This window comes from Falco cherrug, chromosome 5 (assembly GCF_023634085.1).
Source record: "Falco cherrug isolate bFalChe1 chromosome 5, bFalChe1.pri, whole genome shotgun sequence".
In the NCBI taxonomy this organism is placed as follows: Eukaryota; Metazoa; Chordata; class Aves; order Falconiformes; family Falconidae; genus Falco; species Falco cherrug.
Genome location: NC_073701.1, coordinates 23459101 through 23485338, shown reverse-complemented (window position 1 = coordinate 23485338; position 26238 = coordinate 23459101). Strand labels below are relative to the sequence as shown.

The 26238-nt window shown below is 42.0% G+C and overlaps 1 protein-coding gene across 1 annotated transcript in view; it reads left to right on the top strand.

Moving 5' to 3' along the window:
* The window catches only part of CACNA1C (calcium voltage-gated channel subunit alpha1 C), a 493743-nt gene that overhangs the window by 395657 nt on the left and 71848 nt on the right, over positions 1-26238 (top strand). Inside the window, exons 19-30 of the mRNA XM_055711046.1 lie at positions 3952-4084; positions 5832-5961; positions 9658-9717; positions 9854-9913; positions 13391-13497; positions 15015-15102; positions 16038-16145; positions 16849-16901; positions 17008-17154; positions 18067-18268; positions 18789-18947; positions 21837-21947. Coding sequence (XP_055567021.1) covers positions 3952-4084; positions 5832-5961; positions 9658-9717; positions 9854-9913; positions 13391-13497; positions 15015-15102; positions 16038-16145; positions 16849-16901; positions 17008-17154; positions 18067-18268; positions 18789-18947; positions 21837-21947 — 1358 coding nt within the window. The remainder of the gene's footprint in view (positions 1-3951; positions 4085-5831; positions 5962-9657; positions 9718-9853; positions 9914-13390; positions 13498-15014; positions 15103-16037; positions 16146-16848; positions 16902-17007; positions 17155-18066; positions 18269-18788; positions 18948-21836; positions 21948-26238) is intronic.

Sequence of the window (26238 nt, the reverse complement as noted above, 5' to 3'; positions counted from 1 at the left end):
TATCTGCAGCTATGCATAGGATTAGAGTGTGGAAAATTAAGTAAAAACACTTTTAACTCCTGCCTTGGAGTGCTAAGCCGTGGCTTGGAATTCTTGAACTGAACCTAAAATTTGAATGGATGGTCAGGTTTTCTCCCATCTCCTATTAGAAATGCAAAGGGAGAGCATCTTGGTTATTTGCCATTGTATGATGCCTTTTCTAAACCAGCCTGTTCCCTGAATTGTTTATTAATTCTTTGTGAAGTTGATCTTTAACAGCTCACAAAATCACCTGACCACTTTCAGGGTTCATGGAAGTGAACCATATGACTCAAACACAGTGAAGTTTTGTAAATCCCTTGTTAGATCAGCTTTACCATAGTCATCTATTCCATTCTGCTGTATAAAGCTCAGGAACACCAAGGTCCTCTCAGAGCTGATGTGGCATGTCACATCGCCTTGTATAGTCAGTATTGGGGAACAAGGCTCCAAAGCTTTCCCTGGCATTAGCAAGCAAGAATTTCCCAGTCCCCACATGCACCCCTGTCCAGTTCCCTTGAGGCCATCTGACCAGTCTGGAATCCTGCTGATTGCTGACTGGTCCAGCTGTAGTACAGGAGATGCTGTGCAGACATATAGAGGGCATCTCAGAACACACCTTTTCTTGCCCACTTGCATGTGGATCCATTTCAGTTGTGCTTTGAGTGAAGCATCCTATTGCTTCTTAGATGCAGTCAGCTGGTTCTACCTATTTTCTGTTTATGATTTACTTTGTTAGTGCCTGTGACCTTTCCATGGGTGTGTACCATTCCATCCTCTGAAAACATCCTTCATCTTAACCCAGTGTTCAGAAACAATTGGAGGTTGTCATTTGTTTTCCCTTTTTCTTTCAAGCTACCTTTCCCAGTCTCCTATTTTGTTTCCACTGCCTCGACCAGTTTTCTCAATAACCTCTTCCAACGCTGTTCACTATACAGTGTTGCTCTTAGCCCCCAGAATACTCTGTGTACTTGCAGCTCATCAGATCACCTATCCACTTTGTTGGAAGGAGAGACTAGTTCTTCCAGAGATTTGTGTACACTAGAAGCATTATTAGGATGATATGTTTATTATAAGAAGACAGGGAGCTAGTCTTGCAGTCTAGTACAGAAACAGACAAAGAATTCAGAATGTCAGATGAAGGTAAAAGCTTGGAATGATTCATGGGAGCTTGAATCAAAGCAATGTTCTTACACAAGAGTTCTGGTCTTTGTACAGTAAAAAAAAAAAAACCAACATCCTCATCATTGAATTTTTCACTGATGTTGCACTGTAGCCTGTGTGTGCTTATGGCTTCACAGCTAAAGGACATCACCAATCTAATCAAGCATAACTCAAGGTGACAGTCCCAGATTTGAATTTCCTTGAACTTTAGGAGACTTCAAACCTAGATCTAAACTTGGCAACTCTGAGTCATGTTTCTTTATGATTTCGTGGCAAGCTTGACTAGAAAGGTCACTTTTAAAACACAAATATACCTTAGGTGTAGAAAACAGTCAAAGAACAAGTGTTGGATTGCTGCCTATGTGCTGCCCAGCCCATCTGTGACCACCATGTTGACCTTTGCTTCTACAAATGCTGGCAACTGCCCAATATACTGGTTCTATATGTAAGTAGATAGCTTAGGTAGTGACCTTTGCTGAGGCTGTTATCATTTTATACTTTGCATATCTGGGCCTCAGTGTTTGCTTTCTTCTATGCCCTGGACCCTACTTTAAATGAAAAATATTTAGAACATTATTCCTTATTTATGTCTGCGGAACTGAACATGCTTTCCAGTCTGAAGGTATGTGGGTGCCAGAATCATCAATATATTTCTTGCTATATGGCAGACACAAGAAAAAGAGGAGAGAAACAATTGGCTTTCACAGGGCTGATCCTTCTGCTAAGAGTCCATTTTCCTGAAGCATTGTTCCATACCCATTTAAAAGTGTTTTTTTTAAGCATTCCTCTGAATAAAAGAAAGAGAATGATCTCATAATTAAGGCACAGAACAGGGCCTCAGAATACTAGTCTTTTTAAGTCACAGTCTCAAATATCCCATGTGATCATGGGTATTGGTGTTTCGGACTGTTAAAGAAGAAAAAGTATTTGCTTACCTCGCTTATTGTCAGCACACTCTGAAACCTCTAGATAAAAGGTGCAAGTGCAAAGTATTGTAATATTATACAAATATTGCCATTACCATTAACACCAATTTTACAAGTACTATGCACAAAAGTACTTCCGAAAGAACGTTTCTTTAATAAAGCCTGTAGAAGAAGTATTATAAAATATATTGCAACATGAAATTGAGCTGTTAAAAAATAGACTGGCTTTAAAAGTACAAACTTTATGTACCAGCTCAAACATTTATGCAAAAATCTATCAAGTGAACTCTTGCTACTGGAAGTGTAAAGAGAGAATCCTATTTGCTTGTAATAATGGCATGCATTGGAAAGGCCACTTTTCTCCTGTCTCTGATTAGGATCTGTGCTGATTCATCTATTCTTTCTGATGTGTCCATTACCAGATCAAGTACAGTACCTGACCCTAAAGGAACAGGCTTTTCCTGGAACTTATGTCACTCTATGGACTCAAGATAAACCTTTTAACTAGAGTTTCTTCCTTTGCATGGGCTGAAAGATGAATCTGTTGCATCTAACCTGTCAGGCTCCTTCTTAAAATATTTTTTCCTGTCTTGCTGATTAAGTGAGAGGATTGAGATCTTTAAAATAGCAAAATCCTATCATGTAATGTACAAAACAGCATCCGACTTCAGCAGGTAGAAGAAATCCTAAAAGGTGGAAGTTTCTCTTTCACATACCACTTATCCTCCATCTGCATTTTTTACCTTGAGGAGGGCGCTCACAGATCTGCACAGTGCCTGGAGATCTGCTCCATAGGCATCAGGTTCAAGAGCTCAGCCTTGTTGCCACCTTTTCAATCTTTCCCCCACTGAATTATGAAAAGGATAATTTTAAGAATTTCTGATTGGTATAAGTCAAAGTGGCCATGCTCCATGTTTGCTTCAGGATATACAGGCACTCATCCAGACACAATCCCAGATGTGGCAGTGGCTCCATGGAGAGCCTTACAAAGAGGACAAAACCAGATCTTGATAAACTGGAGGAACAGTCTGGAGAAAATAAGATGCAATTCAATTAGAATGAGGTCAAAGTGCCACTCTTGGGAAAACTCAGCAGCACAAATGCAAAGGGGGGAGTGACAGACTAGGCAGCTGTTCTGTGGTAAATAATCTATGCTTTGTGCAAATCAGAACTGATGGCAAATTAATGCCAGAGTGTAATACAAACAAATGCCCATGAAGGACGTTTAAACAGGAAGGTAGTACTTAAAGATGTAAGAAGTAATCCAGCTGTCCTCTGCACCAGGAAAACATCAACTGCAGGTTAATCCTGCAAATAATCTGGAGGAAAGTAGCAAGAATGGTCAGAGACCTAGGGAACACAGCACCTCAGGAAGGACTCTTGTTTTTTTGCTCTAGGAACCAGAAATCCTTGCAGAGGTGTAATAACGATCCTCAATATATAAAAACCTTCTGCAAGAGGAAGGGAATTCTCTATTTTCTGTGTCCATGGAAAATAAGAAAATAGACAATGGATTTAGACCATAGCAAGAAAGATTCAAGTCAGTCATTAGAAGAAGCCTTTTTTCAGAAGGGGCAGTGAAGCATATAAGGAGACTGTTGTGATGATATGGTGGGTTTACAAGCACTAATGGTTTTACAGAGAGATTAGATCAATGTCTGCCAGGGTGAGCACTGGGCGGTGGGTGCTGCCTGGGAGAAAGCAAGCGGACAAGGAAATTCAAGCTTTTGTCATCCTATTTCAATGATTCTTAGTTTTTAGCTCTAGTTATGACAGAGAAAAATGCCCCAGCACTCCAGAATAGATTGTATTTTGCATTAAAAGATTAAAACGCTTCTTGCAGCAGAGGAAGATGAGGAAGAACCCGAGATGCCCGTCGGCCCTCGGCCTCGCCCGATGTCTGAGCTGCACCTCAAGGAAAAGGCTGTGCCTATGCCTGATGCCAGTGCTTTTTTCATCTTCAGTCCTAACAACAGGTATTTAAGAGACTGCTTAGCTGGAACAAGGAGGCGGAAAGCAGGTACCCTTTTCAAGCTGGGCCCTAAAGATTATGTGGTACAGAGCTCCCTTCCAGCACTTTATACCAGCAACCTCTGACCGGTCTCTTCTCCAAACACCCCGGCATGAAATTCTTATGAAAGCACAATTGCAGGGAACTCCCAACAATATTCAGTGGGAGTTCATAGAACCTGCAAGGCTGATTAAAGGCACAAATCATGAAAGCTTCAGAAATAAGGGACTTGGAGGCAAGTCAGTAATTGGAATCCCCCAACATACTCAGGTCCAAATTGCAAGCAAGCCATCATGCAATCAGCCAAGCGTGATGTAGGAGCTTCCTGTTCTAGTGGCTGCTCAAAATCCACTCCCAGTAGGGACTTGATGTGTCTCTGCTCGTTCTCTACACATCAAAAACAAGTATAGAAGGAAGGGAAGGAGAAAGAGGAGAGTCCATAGCTCTGTGGGGAGGCTGACGGGAGTAATTCTTCTCTCATATTCTTCCCTTGGGCTCCTGCAATGTATCTTCACATTGCCCCGTTTGCCTTTCCCACACAGATGTGTGAGACCAGTACTGCGAGTGAAGGGCTGAGCTATGACACAGGGGATTTAATCTTTCCAGGGGTGCAGAAATGAGATCACTGCCCAGTGTTCTGTGCAGTACCATGTATCCCAACGTTTTCCTTGGGGACTTGGCCCCAAAACATGGCCCCAAAGTAAGGCAGGGCTGTAAAAGCACAGCTGAATTCAGAGCCAGTCTTTCCACAGCAGGGCTTGTGCCACCCCTCCTTGGGTATGTGCAACAGGGAGGGACTGATGGTGATTGGGACTCATGGACTCTAATGCCAGCTTTGCCACCCACCCGCTGTCACTTGTTGAAGAAGTAAATTAACCTCTGCAATCATCTGTAAAATTGCTATAATAGGGGCTTGGAGGCTTAACATCCAAAAGCAGAGCTAAATAGATTAATGAAGTGCCTCTGGAATTATGCATAGGACTGTTACGAGGTTTAACTCCTCGTATCCTGATAACATATTGAATGTGCTGTAAAGTTCTCCAGTAAGCATGCTGCTGTTTAATGGGAGACTGCTGCTTCTTTACCTGCTGGTTTCCCACTAAAAGCACCAAGCACTTTTTATACTGGGCTGAAGTTTAGCAGACAGCCTGCATGGCAGGATGTCCTTCCAGAAGCCCTTTGCACATGCCAGCCTGCCCTATATCGGTTTGGCCAGGTCTGTGCCCTGTTAGCAAGGTAGATCCCCCATAGCTCCTGCTCAGTGACACTCCAGCCCCAGCTCAGAAAGATACTGGCCACCCCAAAGCCCATTTCTGCTGCTTTCCCCCTAAGTGAATGGGGAATGGTTCTGTGAATGAAAGCAAGGGATATAATTTTAGGTTGGCAGGTTTCAGACCACATCTGAATGACAAAAGGCTCTGTCAGGAGGGAGTGACTGTTCTCCATTCAAATGCACCAAGTGTGAGTCCTGCAGGCAGCGGATCACTCCATGTGCATCACTGCATGACCTGTATGACTTGGAGAGCCACGGCTGCCCAGCACCCAGCACAGCTTCCTGGGCCCATCGTCCTCCCTGCTGCTGGGGCAGAGGGAAGGTGCTCTGCAGAACAATCCTCCAGGGCCAGTCCTGCTGGCAAAAGAGGAGGGGGGAATGTTTCCCAGGTCTTGCTGTTCTCTGATAGATAAAGTTGTGCCTCTCCTCTCTCTTGCAGGTTTCGTGTCCACTGCCATCGAATCGTTAACGATAACATTTTCACCAACCTGATCCTATTTTTCATCTTGCTCAGCAGCATCTCCCTGGCAGCTGAGGACCCCGTCCGACACCTCTCCTTTAGGAACCAAGTATGCTTCCCATCCTCCTTCCCTTGCTGTGTGGTAAACCTGTGGTACAAGCAGATCATGAGTTGAAGCCAGGAAAGGCAGAGAAGACTGCATCAGAGGCTTTGGGAGTGACTCTTTCCTGATCTGTGCTTTTTGTAGGCTGTGTGTGAAATCATTGGGTTTTGCAGGGAACATGAGTCAGTGCAGAATTTGGCCTCTTGTTCATTTCAGAAGTGTGTGTAATGGAAGGAAAGACAGGAGGCTGAAGACAAGTTATTGTTCCCTGGGATTAAGGCATTAGAAATGGGCTGGATAAACATTGATTGGTATGCAGATAATTCTAATTTAGGGGATTTGCAGGTTCCCTTTGGAACATTTGCTCTTCTGCCACATGCTTTCTTTTGAACTAAAAAGCCCAGAGCCTGATTTTCACTTTGTTCACACTGGTGTAAATCAGGAGTGACATTCTTCAGTTTGATGCAATCACTCTGGAGGAAATTGGTGTCATCAAGGTTAGAATCACACTATTTGAATGCAAGCTGCAAACCTATCATTAAATTTGAGATAATCCTCAGAAAATATGCTGTGTTCCTCTCCTTACCAGCCTGGGGGAAGGAGAAGAAGGCATTCAGCATGAATATACATTCTCACCTTCTTTTCTGACCATTCTTATTAGCCTTTTGAAACATTCAGTGCTCCCTTAACTTTGCCAGTGGTTGTTTCCATTAATCTGGGGTCATTGCAGGAACCAGAAGTGTCAGCTGTCACATGTGAGACTTCTGATTTCTGCTGTCTGCAGTGGCATTTTGGTTCCTTTATGCTGGAAAAGCTTGCTAGGCTTAAAGAGTGGGACAATTTTTTTGTTGTTGTTGTTTAATAAAACCTTAATTTAATGCTCAGTGTTCTATCTCCCTGAAATATCCTGGCCTGAGCATGCATTTAAACACATATGTGCATGCAGAGAAGGTGTTAGTGGAGGTTTATTCCTGATCTTATCTCAGAACTACTTTGCATTTTGTCCTGAAGGAGGGTGCTAAATAATGCAGTCAAACCTGTGCCACCAATGACCCACTTGTGCACAGCTGAGTGTGCCCACCATGTAGAGATAAACGTATGTCAATATGTATTAGTGCTGCAGCATGATGTCAGCTGGCATATGGGCTCCTGACATGCCACAGAAGCTGCTGCAGAATCTGCAGCAGAGGGGTTTAAATGAGAAAAAAAGTAGTCAAAGCTGGTTATCCTGAAAGAGCTGAAAGTTTGGGGCAAAGTGTTGTCTTGTGTATTTGTAGCTACTGATGTTGCATGAAAATCTGTGTTTAGTTTTTGCAGATGTAGATGTTTAAAATAGATCACACAAGGGGACACTGACAAGATGTTTTAGTTGCAGATGGGATCTGCCTTTACACTTTTGATGGTAGAACAGTAAAATTGTGTCCTGCCCTGTTGCCCACACAGAGGTCTGGGAGAAAAAGAAAGCAAGCAAGCTGAAAGTGAACTGCCTCTACCTTCCCTTTGGGACAACATAATCAGGCATTAACCTGTGCACAAGGACTTCTGCAGACTAGTTGCTGCTGTTGACACAAACTGTCCCAGAGCAGGAAGGCAGGAACAGAGAGCCCAGCAAGAGCTAGCAAAGAGGCTTGGACACTGCTTCTGTTCCAGGGCAGGCTAGTAGCTGCATCTTTCTTGTGTCACACATGGCTCAGGCAGCAAGTTTTTGGAAGTGCCTCCCCAATCTGATCAAACAGCCTTTAAAGCCCAAGCAAGTCCTAAGACCTTGCATGCTCACAATATTCTCCTGTTTGCACCCTGGCAAGGTGCTCATTCATTTTAATATATTCTAGAGTAAATTCATATTTAGATAATAATTAATATGCCTGCTGACAAACAGCCTGCACAGGTGGAGCAGTGATCATTTTCATTAAGCATGATTTCATCTGTAAGGGACATCTTTACTAGCTGCAGCTTTGGGGCTAGTTTCACCAGTATGCTCTAGCTGCTTTGCAGTGCTCTAGTGTTATAAAGCAGCTGCAGGTACAGCTTAATCATCCACTTTAATCAAGTTTATGGCTGCTTTATGTTGGTGAAGTCATGCAGAGCAGCCTGAGAGTACCCATGAATCTGGCCCATTGACTGTAAAATTATTCCATTGATATAATAACCAAATGTCAAGACCTACAAGGCAGCAATGCAAGGGGACGTTTCCAGTTATAACATGTCTAAATTAATACAGGATGCAATTGAGATCTGGCCATCCTTAAAATGGCCTATTTTTATTGTCTAAGTTGCAAAAATCTACAAGGCCCAAGACAGCCTTGAAGAAGTGAGAACAAATCGGGGTCAAAAATTGAGCAGTGACCTGAAGAACTTTAAGTTACATGGTAGCAGTGATACGGCCCCCCCACGTGACATTCAGTGTCTGCAAACTAGTTCAGATTCAGATTGTGCTTAAATAGTGCAATCTAAAGTAACCTTGTAGTTTGCAGTAGCTACCCCACTGCCCACGGCATACCAAGCTGTAGGGATCTAGCCATCTGCAAATCTGAGTTGTGGTGTGGGCACTGAGATACAGTAAACAGCTGTGGGATGAGAGGGCAGCTTACTGCTGTATGTTTATTGGTGTTTTAGCAGTAAAGGTTTAAATTTCACAAATTATTAGTTTTCTACAGCTTCAATATATTGGCCTTCTGGTTTAGAACTTTGTTATGGTGAAACAAAAGTAATTCAAGGGCACAATACTTTTGATTTTGACCCTTTGTAGTGTAGATAAGACTAAAATGTCTTGGAATATTGGAATACATTGGAAACAGAGTTTTATTCTGGTCCCATTAGTCAATGAGAAAGTTCCTATTTGCTTTTGTGGGATGTCATTCGATCAGCAGGAGAAGACATTTCTGTCCTTGATGCTGTTAACTTTGAAAATCACTTTACACTTCCAGACTTTCTGTTGCCTTCTGTGACACTCTAGGGCTACTTTTTGTGGTCTGCTATGCATGCCACCAATATCCCCATCACCAGGTCTTAAGTTCATGGGAATGATGAGTGTTTCAGCTTGCCTGTTATCCAGGATGCCAATAGAAAGATGCAAAATCTAAGTTAGGCGCCTTTAGCACACAACCAAATTATGGTTGCAATACAAGACCTGGGATTCTGTTCAATTGGCAGAGCCTTTGTTATTCATCCTAATCCAGGGCAAATCAGGACAGAGAAAAAAAAATAGCCAGAGCATGAATTTGCAGTTTGCTTTTCTTCCTTTGCAAGAGGCACAAGAACAAGCCTGAATGGAAGTTAATAAGAAGGAATCTTATGTTTTCCACTGAGAGACCAGGCATCCTTGTATTCTCACTTTGGAAGTCTGTTTGGGAAAACCCTTGAATCATCTGTTCTTTATCAGATATATAGATATATAGATATATATTTTTTTTAAAAAAAAAAAGGAAGAAAGAAAATAATACTGCAACCAAAAAGTTATTTTGCCTCTAGAGCCCTCGTGGGATTGTAACTTGGAAAAGCTATCATGTAATGTGCTTCTTGTCCTCTGTGCCAGGACCTTCACTGTGTTCAACAGGACGTTGTTACAAAACCATGTCCTCTATAGTCTTCCTTGTTCCCTTGTTAAAAGGCATATGTATTTGATTTTGAACTTTGATTTCCCATTCAAGTGATCAGTCACTGATCTACCCTCCCCAATCCTATTCCCTTTTGTTTTTACAGATTCTCTTTTATTTTGATATAGTTTTTACTGTCATTTTCACCATTGAAATTGCTCTGAAGGTAAAGTGCCCATCTTCTCTACCATTACTTGTTCACAACCTTACTAGTTTTCTGCCACTATCTGTTGCTAACACACACGCCTGTTTGTTCCTGGGTCACGCTCAGTACCACTAACCCAATTGTGCTTATTTTTCAGATCCTAGGCAATGCAGACTATGTCTTCACTAGTATCTTTACATTAGAAATTATTCTTAAGGTAACCAATCTGAGCAATACACTTGTTTTCTTCTTTCTTCTTTCTTTCTTTTCTTTCTTTCTCTCTTTCCCTCTTTCATTCTCTCCTTCTTTCTTTCTTCCTTTCTCTCACTCTCTTTTTTTTAACCCCATTATTATCTCTACACAAAGGTTTGTTTATCTTTTGATTTTAACAGTTTTATAGTTGCTTAAAAAGTCTTTTGTGAAATTTTGATTTTCCAACTTGTAATTCAGGCCCTGTATCAAAACAGTGCTTTTTAGGGGAATCACAATGGAAGGATGATCCTGTTGGGAAAAGTAAAATGGGACTAAGAAAAAGTCCATCACTCCATAAATTTCTCCCTCTACCCTGGCCAGTCTTTCCAAAACAGGTTTTGTTTGCTGTGCAAGGAACCCTGAGCACATAAACCTCTTCTTACACATGCTACAACCCAAACAGAAGGTGTCTGTTCTGCACAAGTCATGAGGCCGGGCCAGAAGGCAGCTGATGACTTCTGTGAGGTTACAGGGTGCACAGTCAAGTAAGAGACAGGGAGCACAGTGCCAAAGCTCACTTTTTAGGTGTGGAGAGGTAACCAAGAGTACGAATCACTGAAACACCAAGGGCTGTAGCTGTGAATGAAAACTGCTGCATCGCCTGTTTGAAACTTGGCTTCCCATTTCCCAGGAACATGCTCTATACCAAGGGAAATGTGCAGGAGAATGGTTTAGCTTGAAAGAAAGTAAAAATAGGCTGCCTTGTTCTTAACTCTAATTTTCCCAAATTGGTAGGCTAATAATTTAAATAACAGTAATTGAGCAAAGTGCTGGCTTTCTAAATGCTAGGTTCACTTGGCAGCTTGTTTTTTTTTCTCAGCAAGCTAGTTCTAAGTGCTGGCAGGCAGTACCTTAGAGTTGCTCAAATCTTGCAGCTCAAGACCCTAATAACAGTATCCATACTAAAGGCTGGCAAGCAGGGTGGCCTCTGCATATTTTTGTAGAGGAATGTGCTTTTTGATATAACTTAAAACTCACCAGAGCTGTCATGTTCTCCAAAGAGATGTACATATTCTTGTGTGCAGTGTGCATCTGTTTACACAATAGATCTGAACATGCACATACCAAATGGCTGACCAAAAAGGCCTGTCACAAAAGGAAAACATCTCAACAGCAACATTTAAAAACAAAACCATGGTTCAAGGCACCTGTCTGAACATACAATTACTAATTCTGCTCCCACTGAAGCAAATGGTAACACTCCTAATGACTTCAGTGGAAGCAGAACTTAACCCAGCCTGTTGGTGTGTTGCTCTGTTTTCATCAGGGGAGTGTACCGCATAGTAACTGAGCCTTCCCAATGTCCTCCTGTTAACTTCCGTGGATTTATTTCGACACTCCTGGATATTCTCTGGGTTAAAGTGGGAGAGGAGTGCAAAAACTACAGATGTTTAAGAAATTCTTCGCTTCTTATCCTGTCAGTTCCTGCATCACAAGTTGCTTAGTTTCTCAGTGTGTGTTTCTCTGCTGCCTTGCATTAAGCACAATGTTTTGCACAACAGCAAGGTTAGTTTAAATGGTAAGAAACAGAAGAATAAATAGCCATAGGATGTTCAAGGCTGTAGAGAAACAAGCTTCATCTGCCCTCATGTTGCTGATGACACCTGCAAGCCTCACACTGCCGTGGTGGAGCCTGGTGAATGTTACCAAGGTGACCACCAGATTTTTTTTAATTGGCATCCTAAAAGCTTGTTTAATGCCCTAGATGGGAGGCAGACATAGATTATACACTCTTTGAGAGTCTCTTTTGAGATAACAAAATCTCTCAACAGGCTTGAGAGATCTATAGTTTATATAGAACTTAAACTCAACAGACCTTCCCCTCCTGATTTCAATGGTGTCTCCTTTCTTTCAAGATTGCCATACAAAATCTAACCAGTAAAGGGCATCTTTACCACCTTTGTTATGGCAAAAAACCCTCCCTGCTTCCCCAACTGAATGTGTCTATAAGTATAAATTCTAAGCCAAGACCAGAGTTTATACTTCCTCCCCTTCTAAGTTCTGTCTGATGGATTGATAGTCAGTTCCCTGATGTCATGGATGTTTGGTGAAAAAAATAATCTGATATACCATGTGCTCTTCCGCCCTCCTCTGAATAAAGTTGTCACATGTAGGTATGACTGGAAATCACTAGCAGATATGCCATCCTGAGCTATTAGTGGGAGCCACAAAACTCCAGTTTGAACTTCTAGTTCACACTTCTCAGCTGGGAGGCTGGCTAGAGCTCATCATTGAGGAACAGTCTCATGGTGTCCTTCACATTACTTTAGACATCTAACTTAGATGAGATTCAGAGGACCAGATTTAGAAGCCTGTGTTCCTAACCCAGGTAATGGAGGGAAATAGCAGTTGTGGGGATGGGCTTTCTTCAAAGCAGCTACATTAGATTGCTCGCCAGGTCTAAGGTAGGTGGTACAGATTCCCCCATCACCTCCTCTTCCTTAGCCATGCCAGACTCATTTAGTCATATTCTGTAACTGAGCTCAGTTTAAATTTCAGATTCTGAGCTCAGAAGTGTTCAGGTCTGACAATTGTGTTTGAGACCCATTCCTGATTACACTGTCACTTAACCCAATTCTGGAGCTGTGACATCCTCCTCAAAGCTAGCAGGTATTCAGTACCCCTCCATACCCAGATGAGGCAGAAAGTCTCTTGTAAAATATGTAAAGTTTCTCCTTTCCTCTGCTGGGTGATGTTCATAATGGTTACCTCCATGAAGAAACCACTCTGTCTTGAGATAATCCTACCCTGGGCTTTCTAAGGAAAACCAAGGGTAAAATGCAACTGCATCTAGAATAAAAATAGAGGAAGATGGGTAGGGATAGGAAAAGGGATACAGGATTGAGCTGAGCAGAATAGGCAAATTTAAAAGAGAAGGAATTTCTCCTGTTGCTTCGGTTCAGCTCTGAAGAACCAGATCCCTGAGGGATCCTGTTTTTTTATTCACGGGCAGAAAAGAACTCAATTGTCTGCTCCAGCTGGTCTAAGCATTGAAAAACATTACTTATTTAATTTTATATTTTTTATTTCATTTAGCTAAAGAGACTTTTAATAATCAAAGCTACATACTCACAAGTGTCCTCTGCCACTGAAGAAAAAGGGAAAAGCATACAATTGTAAAGAGTAGTTTCTGTGAACAGTTGTTCTGCTGCTTTGCTGATTCTAAATGTTATGTACTCAAAGTGCATATTTTCCTCACTGAACCTAGTATTGGCTTTCCCTAGTTAGGTCTTTCATAGCTATCTTACTGTCTTTTTCACTTTCTTTTCTTTCAATGGGGACTCAACTTCTCCTTTGGGGTCTGGGGGTAAATTGTCTGCTATGTTAGAAATACTGCCCCTCCCCAGTTATATACACAATCAGATGCACAACCAGATGGGTTTGGCTTCTGAACAGATGCTAATGGCAAAGTGTGTTTGTGTGTTCATGTGCCTTCCTGCAGATGACTGCGTATGGGGCTTTCCTCCATAAGGGCTCTTTCTGCAGAAACTATTTCAACATCTTAGACCTGCTGGTGGTCAGCGTTTCTCTCATCTCCTTTGGGATCCAGTGAGTGAGCTATTTTTCAACTGGCTTTTTACTTTGGGATCATAGGGCTGGGTTGGGAAGTGATACCTCAGGCTCATTGTCTTATCTGTGTAAGATTTTTCTCATGAGCCTGGAGGTATTTTTCTCAAATGATTCAAGACCATTAAAATTCACCCTCTAGAAGGGAGGTAATAATTGGTAAGTGCTATACTAGTGACCTGGAGGGGGGACCTTACAGAAAAAACAAATGAGAACAAGAAACTGGGTCCATTGGGATTGATGACATTTAGCTTTGTTCCAAGATCTCTGATTCACTGTATCAGTTCAAGACACTTGAGTGACTTCCTGTTCCCTCCTAGAGCTGTCATAAACTCTTTGGAAAATGGGGTGATAATGTTTTGCTACTTCCTAAGATATTGTGGGTCTAGGTCAATGGAAGACCGTCAAGCCCTTGAAGACCTGTGTGAGAATCCATAGAGTACTGGTGACAGTGACAGCTGATCCTGCTTTTGTCGTGCCACTTTGTGTTGGCTGATCTGTTAATTTGCTTAATAAGCTTATAGATTTACTTGATTATATGGAACTGTATGTGTAGAATAGGGAGTTTTCTAAGCAGTATCACATCTCATAAGAAATCAGCTCCCAATCTTTACCATTACAGATTAGCAGCTCCTGTACATTATGTTCCAGAGCTAAGCAAGCAGCAGGATTTGTCAGGTCCATTGGGCTTTCAGTCAGAGTCTTAAGAATGGCACAGTGCTCATTTTGACATACTGTTTCTTTCTTACAGACCTACCTAGACTCAATACATTAGCAAAAAGCCTGTTCCCAAAATCAGTAGGAGGGCCTGATGTCATACAGCATGGAGAAGATTCTCAGTCATAGTTTTAGTCTTGGAAGATGCAGAGAGCTCTGTTGTAGCAGATAGTTTGTTCAGTACTTAAAATTAAGTACATAAGTCATCCTAATCAATTCAGTGGGAGTTTCCTCATCCTTAAATTTATGTACACACTTAATTAATTTGTGGGATTAGAAGCCAAACACACTGCAGGATCAAACTCCAGGTGGACAGTATACCTTTAATGCTGGAGTCATCTGGAGTTTCCATTCTTCTATGAATATTTCAGTGGAGTGCTTCTTTGAGCCTTATCTGAAAATGTCTTGTGATGACTACATCTTGGCATGATTTCCATATCATAGATAACTACAGAGTATTTGGCAGTTTGCCTTGCTTAAAAAATACCCTGCCCATGTTCCATTCCCTTCATTAATACAGGAGAGATGGTGAAAGCTAGGAGAATATATACTGAGCCTGTCCAGACCAGGAAGCAAAACCTATAAAGATAACATCAGAGAGTAGTTTCCTTACCCCTGAAGTGCCATAGCAGAGTTGACTAACTATCCTAAGCAGTCTAAGGCTCTAAGCAGTCTAAGGCATGTCAGATTTCAGACAGGAAAGGGTGGGTGAAATCCATCTGCCCTTGTGGCACACTCCCTATATTGCTGTATCTCTCAAATGTTCTAGTACTTTCTTCCAGGTCCAGTGCCATCAATGTGGTGAAGATCCTGCGTGTTCTGCGAGTCCTTAGACCTCTGAGGGCCATCAACAGAGCCAAAGGACTAAAGGTTAGAAGAGTCCCAATGCATTCTGTAAACTAAATTCAAGTTATTTTAGGCTACAAGGACTTTTGTAATGCTTCAAGTAGTGTTTCAGCAGAATCACCAAATAGTTGAGGTTGAAAGGTCCCTTCCTCTGGAGGTTGTCTTGTCCAACAACCCTGCTCGAACAGGACCACAAGAGCAGGTTTCCCAGGGCCATGCCCAGATGGCTTTTGAATATTTCCAAGGGTGACACCACAATCTCTCTGGGCAACCTGTTCCAAAGCTTAGTCACCCTCACATTAAAAAAAAGTGTTTCCCAATGTTCAGATGAACCTCCTGTGTTTCAGTTTGTGCCCGTTGCCTCTTGTCCTGTCAGTGGGCACCACTGAAAAGAGCTTGGCTCAGCCTTCCCTGCATCCTCCCTTCAGGTATTTATATACATTGACAAGATTCCCCCAAGCCTTCTCTTGTCTGGGCTGAAAAGTCCTATTTGTTGTCTTTGCAGTGAGGACTCATGTTCAACTTGGTGTCCACCAGGACCCCCAGGTCCTTTTCTCCCAAGTTGTTTTCCATCTGGGTGGCCCAGCATCACCACTGAGGTTAAGTGATGCACTTTGCTAGGTTTACAGACAGGCTCACAAGCCTGTTTAAACGTAGCCTTTCTGTATTAGATACACTCCTTCCTGTGGGCTGGTGGGTGCCCAGCTGTGTAAGTTGGTGCTGCTGGAAGTTTCACAGAGCTGAGCTCTGGGATTTTCCTATCCCTTTCTGCCTGCTTCTAAGAGTACAGTGAGGAACGTAACAAGTTGGTCTTCTCTCCCCTTTCCTGAGTCATTACTTAATGAGCAATAGTTAAATGAAATTCTTTTATTTGTATTTTTAGTCTTGGTCTTCTCCCTTAGCCAAAGCAGCCCAGAACAATCTTGCAAGTTACCTTTGTTCCTATCTTCCATTTGCAGCATGTGGTCCAGTGTGTGTTTGTCGCCATCCGAACCATCGGAAACATTGTGATTGTCACCACTTTGCTGCAGTTCATGTTTGCCTGCATTGGAGTTCAGTTGTTTAAGGTAAAACCATTGGGCCCATTCATTCATCCATTACAGGAAGCTATATTATGGGATGGGAAGAAAAATATCATGAAGAAGCTTGAGGAAGGAGAGATGGTATCTTCTGTGTGAAAGGCAAAACATTAGAGGCACTGTCAGTGTTACCTGGGCTGCTGCCAGCAGTTCCCCAAAACTGGCCCAGGCACATTCAGAACTCCTGCCCTTCATCCGTAACCATACAAAACCATCAGTAAAGTCAGTAACCCTCTTCTTCCCTAAATAGCTTGTGGCGTGACTTAGTGCCAGGGAAATGAAGGGGGTTGTTCTAAAGGACTGTTACTTGCAGGCTGTCTACCCACCATCTTGTAGAGGAACGGGCATGCCAAATAAACATGGGAGGTTATTCGTTCACTTCTTTATGTCTGCTTTTATTTCTTTGCCCTTCACCATGCTTCTGACAAGTGTTCTGCAGCACTCAGTGGTCATGCACCTCAGGACATACACATGAAAGTACTGTGCAAGCAGATGAAAAAGCCTGTACTCTGAACTACCCAGATGCAGGCAACTCTCAATCCAGTTTCCTCATATCTATCTGCAAAAGAGCATGTAAACATACTCATATTTAGTTAAGCAAGTAGTAAGCACAGTCTCCTTGCTACACGATTTGCCCTAACCCTTGCACTGTCAGGAAAGGAACCTTCATTCCTCTTTCTTCCTTTTCAAGGGTAAGCTGTACAGCTGCACTGATAGCTCCAAGCAGACGGCAGCAGAGTGCAGGTGGGTCTGCCTTTCCCAGTTAGCCCCCTTCACTGACCACCCTCTCCCAGGGACTCATACTGGAAGTGCAGTTCTGCCATGTTCTCTCTCTGCTCTCTATCCACAGAGGGTACTATATTACATACAAAGACGGTGAGGTCAACCAGCCGATGATACAGCCCCGGAGCTGGGAGAACAGCAAGTTTGACTTTGACAACGTCTTGACTGCCATGATGGCCCTCTTCACTGTCTCAACCTTTGAGGGCTGGCCAGAGTGAGTGCTTCTTGGACCAGTGCAACGCTAGCAATGTCCTCATTCATTTCAAAAGAGAAAATTCAAATGCAGAGCATAGTCTCTCCCATTCTAAGTATTGAAATAAGTCTAAAGCATTAAATGTAGCAATAGTAACAGCAGACATTGTAGTATTATGTACTTTGTAAAGTCCTCAGGGCCTGCAGGAATTGCTGTTCCTGTACTTGTAAACAGTGCATAGCACAGTCTCTAGCTCTTAAAAAATGATTGCCAGTAGTAACAGTGACAGCAATATTTGTTACAAATATTATGAATATAAATGGATATGAAATGCCTGTCAGGCACTTACCAGTATTGGTAGGTGTTGCAAGTTTCCCAACGGAGCCAGCAGGGCAGTACGAAACACAGCAGTGCTGTCTCTGCAGTATGGGCAGACACAGAATGTCTTACCAGGCTGTGCTGTCTGTGCCACTGTGCTGGCTGAGGACCCCCACGCCTCCACTCTGCCAAAGTGACACGAGCATGCAGGGTATCAGGGGGTTGACCCTGACCTGTGTACCCCAGTAATGCTAACAGCAGCGTTAACAAATGTTAAAAGTGATGAGAGCCCCTTTTCTCACAAAACTCAGTTCCCAATGACACAGACTCTCCTGTCTTCTGCTAACTGCAGGGCACACTTTTGTTTTAAATTTTAATGGTTCAACTATGAAAGCAATCCACCCCTGAACAGGTTCAAATGTGTAAAATTAGTAAGAGCCGTGTCTTCTCTTTTGCAAGAGTTTACACTCAGATCAGTGCAAGTCTGCACATCTCTGAGTAAATTAATTTTGATACAAGTAGAAGAAAATCACAGAGTTAAACTTTATACCATCACCTAAAAGGCCTCAAGGCAGTGGCAGATTTTCTCTGCATTGGGCTCCTGTTTGCTTTCAGGTTGCTGTATAGGTCCATTGATTCCCACATGGAGGATGTGGGACCCATCTATAATCACAGGGTTGAGATCTCCATCTTCTTTATTATCTACATCATCATCATTGCTTTCTTCATGATGAACATCTTCGTTGGTTTCGTCATCGTCACATTTCAGGAACAAGGAGAACAAGAGTACAAGAACTGTGAGCTGGACAAAAACCAGGTAATTTATAACACCTTGTTGCCACTAAAGGTAGAAAATACATCAAGAATAAGCATTTAAGGGAGAAATGCATACAGAGAGGAATATGCAAAGATTGCCAAGAAGATAGAACAATAATCTGGCTTCACTGCCACCTTTCAGGACTCAGATAAAAATGATCATGCTGTAAGATTTGCTCAAGGAACAATATTTACTTAAGAATGTGTGCTGTACCGTTTGGTTCACTGAGATTAAATGAGCATGACAGCATTGTCTGGCCGAAGTAAATGCAAATGAAATGCTTCAACAGGTAGAATATGCACATTTATAGAATATATTATTTTATATAGAATATATATAATAGAATATGTTATAGAATATGCACAATATACACACAGATTACAATCTAAAAGAGATTCTTCTACCAAGCATTTTCATTTTAGTAAAAAACTTGAAACAGGTATTTTTATTATATTTGGAGGTAGCTCACCAATCCTGTATTTTGTTTTTGATTTTTAAATCTACCCTGCCTCTTTCACAGCGCCAGTGTGTAGAATATGCCCTGAAAGCCCGGCCTCTGCGGAGATACATCCCTAAAAACCAGTACCAGTACAAAGTTTGGTATGTGGTCAACTCCACCTATTTTGAATACCTGATGTTCGTTCTGATTCTGCTGAACACCATCTGCCTGGCCATGCAAGTAAGTAAGCAAACAGAAAACCGTACAGGTGATGAATTATTAGACTTTGTTGGGGTATACATAGAAATGGCCAATGTTGAGACCTACTTTCATCTTCACACCAGGTATTGAGGGAGAGAGACAGGGACATGATAAAAAACATTGTACCATGTTCACTCCTGATGTCATTTAGTTAATATGAGGAAACTGCCTCTCATTTTCTTCCTGCTAATATCTGACACTTTCAACAATTCTTTTTTAACTCCTTAAAAACAAACAAATGAAAAAAAAAAACCAACAATAGTTGCTTCACAGACCAATTCAATGGCCACTATAATAACAAGTGATTTCTCAATTCTGACTTGTCTTCTATGAAATGCAGCAGTAATCCCAGAACTGCCACTCACCTGAGAGCTGAATTTTAAATTTGGGGCTTTTCTGTGTTAAAAAGTGGAGAGAAAATATTTCAGAAAACAAGGCAATCAAAGAAACTGGGGATAGAGGGCAGGAAGGCCCTAGTATCTCATTTATTCTGTGTTAAGAATCATAGAAACTGTATAGAAATAACCTCTAAAGGTCGTATTGTCTAGCCCATCACCTAAAGGCAGGATTAGCTCCACCTAAAGCATTTCTTCATAGGTGTTTGCCTAACTTGCTTCACAACCGAAGCTTGTGCTACGGATGGCCTTACCACCCACTGTGCTGTGCATTCATTTGCCTTACTGTGCAATGGTTTCTAAACATCAAATGTGAATCCACTAAAGAAACATTTGTGACTGGATCTACAAGAATAGAAAATAGACGCAGTAGATTACCATGGGCAGGTGGAACAGCACTAAAGGGGAAGGAGTCAAAACCTTTACTAAGTAGCCAGCTTATAAAACAGAAGTCTTACATTCCTTTCAGTCAGGAAATGGGCCCTCATAGACACAAACTGTTCTGTACATTTCCCCAGGTCTGTACTTTCCTGGCTTGTTCCTTCCAGCCTGCCTCACTCACCTCCATTTCATTTCCAGTCAGTCCCAGACTCCACCTGTTACGCCTGTCTCTGCACTCCCAGTTTCCTTGGCCTCTTGAGCCCTGTTCTCTTCTACATTCTGTCTGCTTAAGAGCTAGTCTGCCTGTCACTCTGCTCCCTAAGACCCAGCCTTCCTCCTCACCCAGTCTGTCTCTGAACTCTCTTCCCTGATCTGTGGCCCAGACAGTCCAAATCCCCTCTCCTCAACCCATCCTTCTCACTACGCAGACTCCCAGTTGCAGTTACTCCTCCATGGACCTCCTTTCTGGTCTCTCTCAGCCCTTTCTATTCGATTCTCTGCTATACTTTGTTCCCTTCTCTAGTTTGTTCCCTTATTGTGAGTCCAACTCCCCATGCACTCCCACACCAACTTTCCTTTTGACCTTAGCATCGCACCACCACATTTTCCACTGGATCAATCCCAGTCTGCCCTATTCCCAGCCCCCCTTCAAAACTAGCCTCTCTTTCCTATCGCTCACTAGCAGTCTGTCTATATTCACAGTCAGTTTTCACTTTACTTTCTCTCACTGTCTCCAATCCCACCAGATTTCTTGACCTCCCTACTTTTTCTTCACCTTGTCTAGCTCTTTCCCATCCCCATTGAAAAGTCTTCCTCGGCTGTCTTGCCTAAGGTGCCAAAAAAGGAGTGAGGCAGCATGAGCACAGGAAAGTGCTCTGCTCTCAGCTGAAGTATCTGCTGCCCTGCTGTCATGAAGACAGACCCAATGGAGAGGGACTATTATGTTCACCCTGAAGCATGCTCAGTTGCTGTGACAGTGGTCATGTGAGATGTTTGTGAGCCCACAGGCAGGACAACATCTCTGGAGATTCCAGAAAGTATATATATCTATATCTTGAGAAAAGTACAGTTTTTCAAAGGATAGGTTGAGTCAAACATCGTAACAGACAGCAAACACAAAAGCCAATTTCTGGTAAAATTCTAAGTTTTTAAGCAGAGTCCTGCAGGTACTAAATTCTTTCAAGGAAAATACTACAAGCAATTTTGAAAATGCCTCAACAATTATTTTGCCCTGACCCAACTTTCAGCTGCAGCTGAATTGTTTTAACTAAAACTCCTTTAAATAAAGCACCCTGAGCCAATGCAGAATATGAAAATTCATCCCACCTAGTTAAAGTTTATCAAAGTTAAGCAAATACAAATGCGATCTTATAACGTGAACTGGAAGATGACCTTAGAATAAGGCAGTGCAATCAGTCTCAAGTATAATGATCTGGACACAGGGATAGGAAGAGTGTGGTGGTAATGTTTGCAGAAGACACTACTTGAATTAATCAACAGAAGACAGAAAGTAACTTCATAAAATCTTAATAAAGTTAAGTGAATGAGCAGCACGATTGCAAATTTAATTCAGAGTTGAAAATTGCAAGATAATGCATATTAGAAAGATATGATTTGAGCTGCTCATGTAGTTTGCAGAATCCTGAATTAAGTGTAATTACTTGGGGAATGGCTTGGTATCATTATGAACAGCTCAGTGAAACCCCTGTTCCCTGTGCAGTAATGATCAAAGAAGTAATCCAAGTGTCAGGGAAGGGTGAGATAACAAACACAATTGGACACTGTCTTGTACCATTATGCAAATTTATAATGAGTCCTCAACTGGAATGGTAAGTGCAATTTTGGTAGCCACCATTCAAAACTTTTTTTTTTTTTTTAAAGATAGGAGATCCAGAGCCAATGCCAAAAATGGCTACAAGTATGGCAATGCTTATGTGTGAAGGGAGATGGGAATTCTAAATTGAAAAAATGGAGTATGCTGGCATTTTCTTTAGAGAACCTCAACATATAGGCAGATCAGGAGGGGCCCTGTGGATTCCGAACTGGCTGGCATGTCCTTTCCTCACACTGCTGCCATGATGCTATTTTTCAGCACTACGGTCAGAGCTGCATGTTCAAGGAAGCCATGAATATCCTCAACATGCTCTTCACTGGCCTCTTCACTGTTGAGATGGTCCTGAAATTAATCGCTTTCAAACCCAAGGTAGGTGCTATAGGCATAGAGTTTCCTGGCATCTGTGTGTGTGTGTGCATGTGTGTGGGGCAGCTGTGAGGAGAAGGAGGAGGTGAAACTTTCTGATCTGTTACCCCACGAATAACTGAGCTGGACAGTTGCTCTCTGGATTGGAGTCTCACATATATTTAATAACTTTTTCACTGGAGAGTAGACACACTTGAGAAAAAAAAAAAAAGGCAGCACCTGTCAATAGAGAAGGCTCCTAGTTCTCTGTTTTCATTAAGTTATAATAGTGACACTATGTTAAGGCTATAGCATGTTTTCCATTCTGAATGTTAATCTAATGCTCTCTCTGACTTTCCTTAAATTATAAATAGCATCCCATGATTAGTCTCCTGGCCCAAATGAAGTTAATCAAGAATGACTCATTTTGAGTTATGAGCTTTGAAAAAAAATGTTTCTTCTGTGAGGGCTACATCTCAATGATGGTTTGGATTGCTTTAGTTTTGAATTTAAGACTTCATTGATAATATTCAGTACCCCAGCAGGTCCTGTCTGAAAGTACTGTCCTGTCCTTTGGGCCACAGCATTCTGCTAGTATAGCTGCATCATGAGATATGATTATAACCTATAAGCTCTTCCAACTAAGTTGGCACAGCTGCTGCAGGACAAGGACAAAGATTCTGACCTCATGTAATTTCAGATTACACAAGGCTTTCTTCTTTGGGGCTTTTTTCTTCTTTGGTTTTGGTCAGCCACGTGGCATAAGGAGTGGAATCCAAACACCTACATTCAGGCACTTCATGCCATCTCGTGCCTTTTTGTATCTTCAATGATACCTTGACACATGGGGTTGTGTCTTGAAGGATACTTTGAGACATTGGGGTTGACAAATACTGCCTGAAGCATCAGTTATGACATTGGTAAAGATGAGAACAATCATGTCTGACAGTCATGCTTGTCCTTCATGTTAAACATTTAGGCAATCACTGAGTTAAGTGCTTCTCCCAGCTCTAACCTAACATCTTGCTCATCCTCAGCTCAGAAACTTTGCTCTCCAATTCTACTGAATTCAGTCTTACTTTTTCTTGTTAATTCTGTGTTGACTTTACACCCGCACACACCTCTCTCTTATTCCACATGTTCTAAGACTTCTTCTTACAAGAGTCACAATTCTATTTTTTTTCTGAGCCCAGTATCACTGTCCTATCTCAAATGTAGTTTTCTTGAAATTCAGGAGCAACTTGTGCAGTCCTGGTGAAGGACTGATTTTTATTCTTTTTATTTTTTTTTTTAAATTTTCAGAGGAATCTACCTTTCATTTTTGAGATTTCACCCTATCTATTAGCAAGCAAATCTTCTTGCACTCTGTAAAAAGATTATCTGCACACTATATACCCAGAAATGTATTTCACAAGCTTTGTAACATTCTTCTGATTTCATGGCTCTACTTTAGAGGAGATTCTTAACTTTGAGAAATACGAGGTTCTCAGCAGAATTTGTTTTGAGTATTTAGACAAAAAGTTCAGCCAGTTCAAACGGGCTTTGTACATGTACAAGGAAGGCTTTACCTGACGTGGTTGCCCGTAACAGTAAGGAATTGGCATTGATGATATTGGAGGCCCTTTCTACCTCCTGTCTCTTACTTTCCTGTGCTTAGTCTCTTTTCAAGTTTTACTGCACAACAAAGTATTAAACAATATCAGGTAAATATGTATCTTCTGGATAGCAAAATGTTGGAGCAGATTGCCTAAAGAGGTTGTGGAATCTCCATAATTTAAAGTTTTAAGATTAAGTTAGGGAAACCTTTCATTAGAAACAGTTTAGTAATGTATGATCTCCATTGAAACAGGGGAATTGACTAGACCATCTCACGAGCTCCCTCTCAGCCCAATTTTTCATGATTCTGTAATTTCCAAACTAAATCCCCAGCAACTACACTATAATGAAAGTGAGAATATAAAAGTTTTCCTTGTGACCAGAACAGTAGAGTCTCAATAAAGTCTTCTTAACTAACGATCAGACAGCAACCTCAGGTTGGGTCCTGCCCATCCTGAAAGAATAGCCAGTGGAAAGAATCAATCTGTTTCAAATGCTAGCCTGGCCTGTATGCCAAACACAGTACTAACTCTTAAACTGCTATTTGAATTAAATACCTTCAGGAAAATAAGCAATTTTTTTAAAAAATGGAACCACAGGATTTACAGGAAAGAAAAACAGGAATGAACTTGTGAAAACGACTAATACAGCAAAAGGACTTGCCTCCAGCAGTATATTCATACTGGATTGTTGAGTACCAGTTCAATGACTCGGGTTTGGAAACATCAAAATCCCTTGTGTAACTTGCCATTGTCTGCTCAGTACAAGGATTTGGCCTGCAGCCTTCATTTACTGCTCCATGTTGACTCAACCTGATCTCCAAAGAAGGACACCCCCTCTCCCAGATGAGCACTTGGACTGATGTGGACCAACACTGGGCGGCACAATCTGGTTCCTTTTGGGTTGCACTTTGGGACTGAAGCTGAACTTGCCTTGAATATGTTCTCATGTGAGAGTCTCCTAGCATGGAGAAAGTTGTTACCTCAGCCCTCTGCTTGGCCAGATCTTGTTTCCTCCTGTCACTCAAGGTATAAAACCAAACTACGTCTGCAGATATAGGTTGTCCTCAGGAACACCAGCTGGAAAAGTCTGAAAGGATTTCATTGTCACCTGGATGAACATCATTACAGCACAGCCATCATCCTCTCCCCTCTAACCAACCAAGTCCCTCAGACAAAGAAATTAGATGCTAAGTGATATTAGTGTTTCCCAGATGTGAAATGGTATGATTAAATGCTCATGAGATCTCAGCTGAAGATAGATTGGTCTGCCATTTCCTGAGCAATAAAACACAATGCTTTGTCTTATTTTGAATTTCTGCCCAAACATCACTCTTTTCTACCTGAAGAGTACCCTAAAATGAGGGAGCTGCAAGATTTATGACTGACAACAGGGAAACTTTGTTAGCTGAAGGTGTTGTGTCCTCACTTTAGCAACAAGCCCCAGGAGAACGTGGCAGAACAGAACTGAGCACAGAACTGACGCTGGCGAAATGCACTCTGTTTTTTCCATCTTTGTGGTGCTTAACCCAGCAGTTAGTCATTCAGCTAACAGCAACATGATAATGGACTTGTAACTCTGAAGCAGCCACCCAGAGCTCTCCCTTGCACAGCCGCTTCCTAAAGGCACCTTGAAATGAATGGTCTGCAGCAGCAACAGAGGATCATGGGTTTCTCCATCTGTGCAAGGTAGAACAAGCTGCTATTTATTCATGCCTTTACCAGAGAGAATTGCTAAGGGAACTGGAACAGATCCCCCAGGTAATCAGAGCTGCTATCGCCCTACCTTCTTGCAGAAGTCACCACAGGGACGTTCCCATGCAGAACAGCTTTGGGGGAAGCCTAATATGCAAAGTACCTGCTGCAGGCAGTGGTGTGGCAATTGCTGTCATCTGAAGTAATATAATGCACTACAGTGCTACCTGTTACATGCTACTATGTTACATGCATAACAGAAGAAAAGGTGGCAGTCTCTGACTGAATAGATTTTTTTTACTGTGTCCAGTTTTTATTTCTTCACTCCCATTTTGTGAGGAGACATATCCTTCTTATTTGCTACTCTTGATAGTAAAGGTGAAAAAAACCAAACACCATCAGTTACACAGGCATTAGGCAGGATCACATATCTGCCTGACTGCAAAGAATTAGCATGGATAATACAGCCCTGCAAGTTGTTCTTGCAGTAAGAGCAAGGATTTACTTATTGAGAGGCTAGCTATAGGAATAAGGAGCCAAGTCTGAGTCAGGGCTCATCTCCTAACACTTACCTAAAGTATGCAAAGGGAGTAGAAAGACAAGGGCTTTCCTAACAAAAAGTACTGTTACTATTGGATTGGTTGCTTTAGTCAGCAAGTCCCCTTGGTACGTGGTCTTTATATTGGCCATCTTCTGTGAACAGTGTTTTGATTTGTTTAGTCTCCAGGGAGGCTATAGGGAAGAGGGGTGGAGCAGCCACTGCTGGTGTAGGCAGCACATGCCAGGTGGCGACAAGGCCAGCCTCTGAGAGACCTGTGTCTCTGTGTGGCACATTTTCTGGATGAGAAGATCAGTTATCCCAGGTTTTTTGCAGGGTAAAACTAAGCAGTGTGTGAGACAGTTCCTCTATCTCTGATGCGGTCTTGACAGGAGGGTGTGCTAACAATGAGCAAGAGAGATTTGGGATGATTAGAGCTGCTGATAAAGAAAACATCCAATACATGCCCTGCATCTCCTTACAGAGT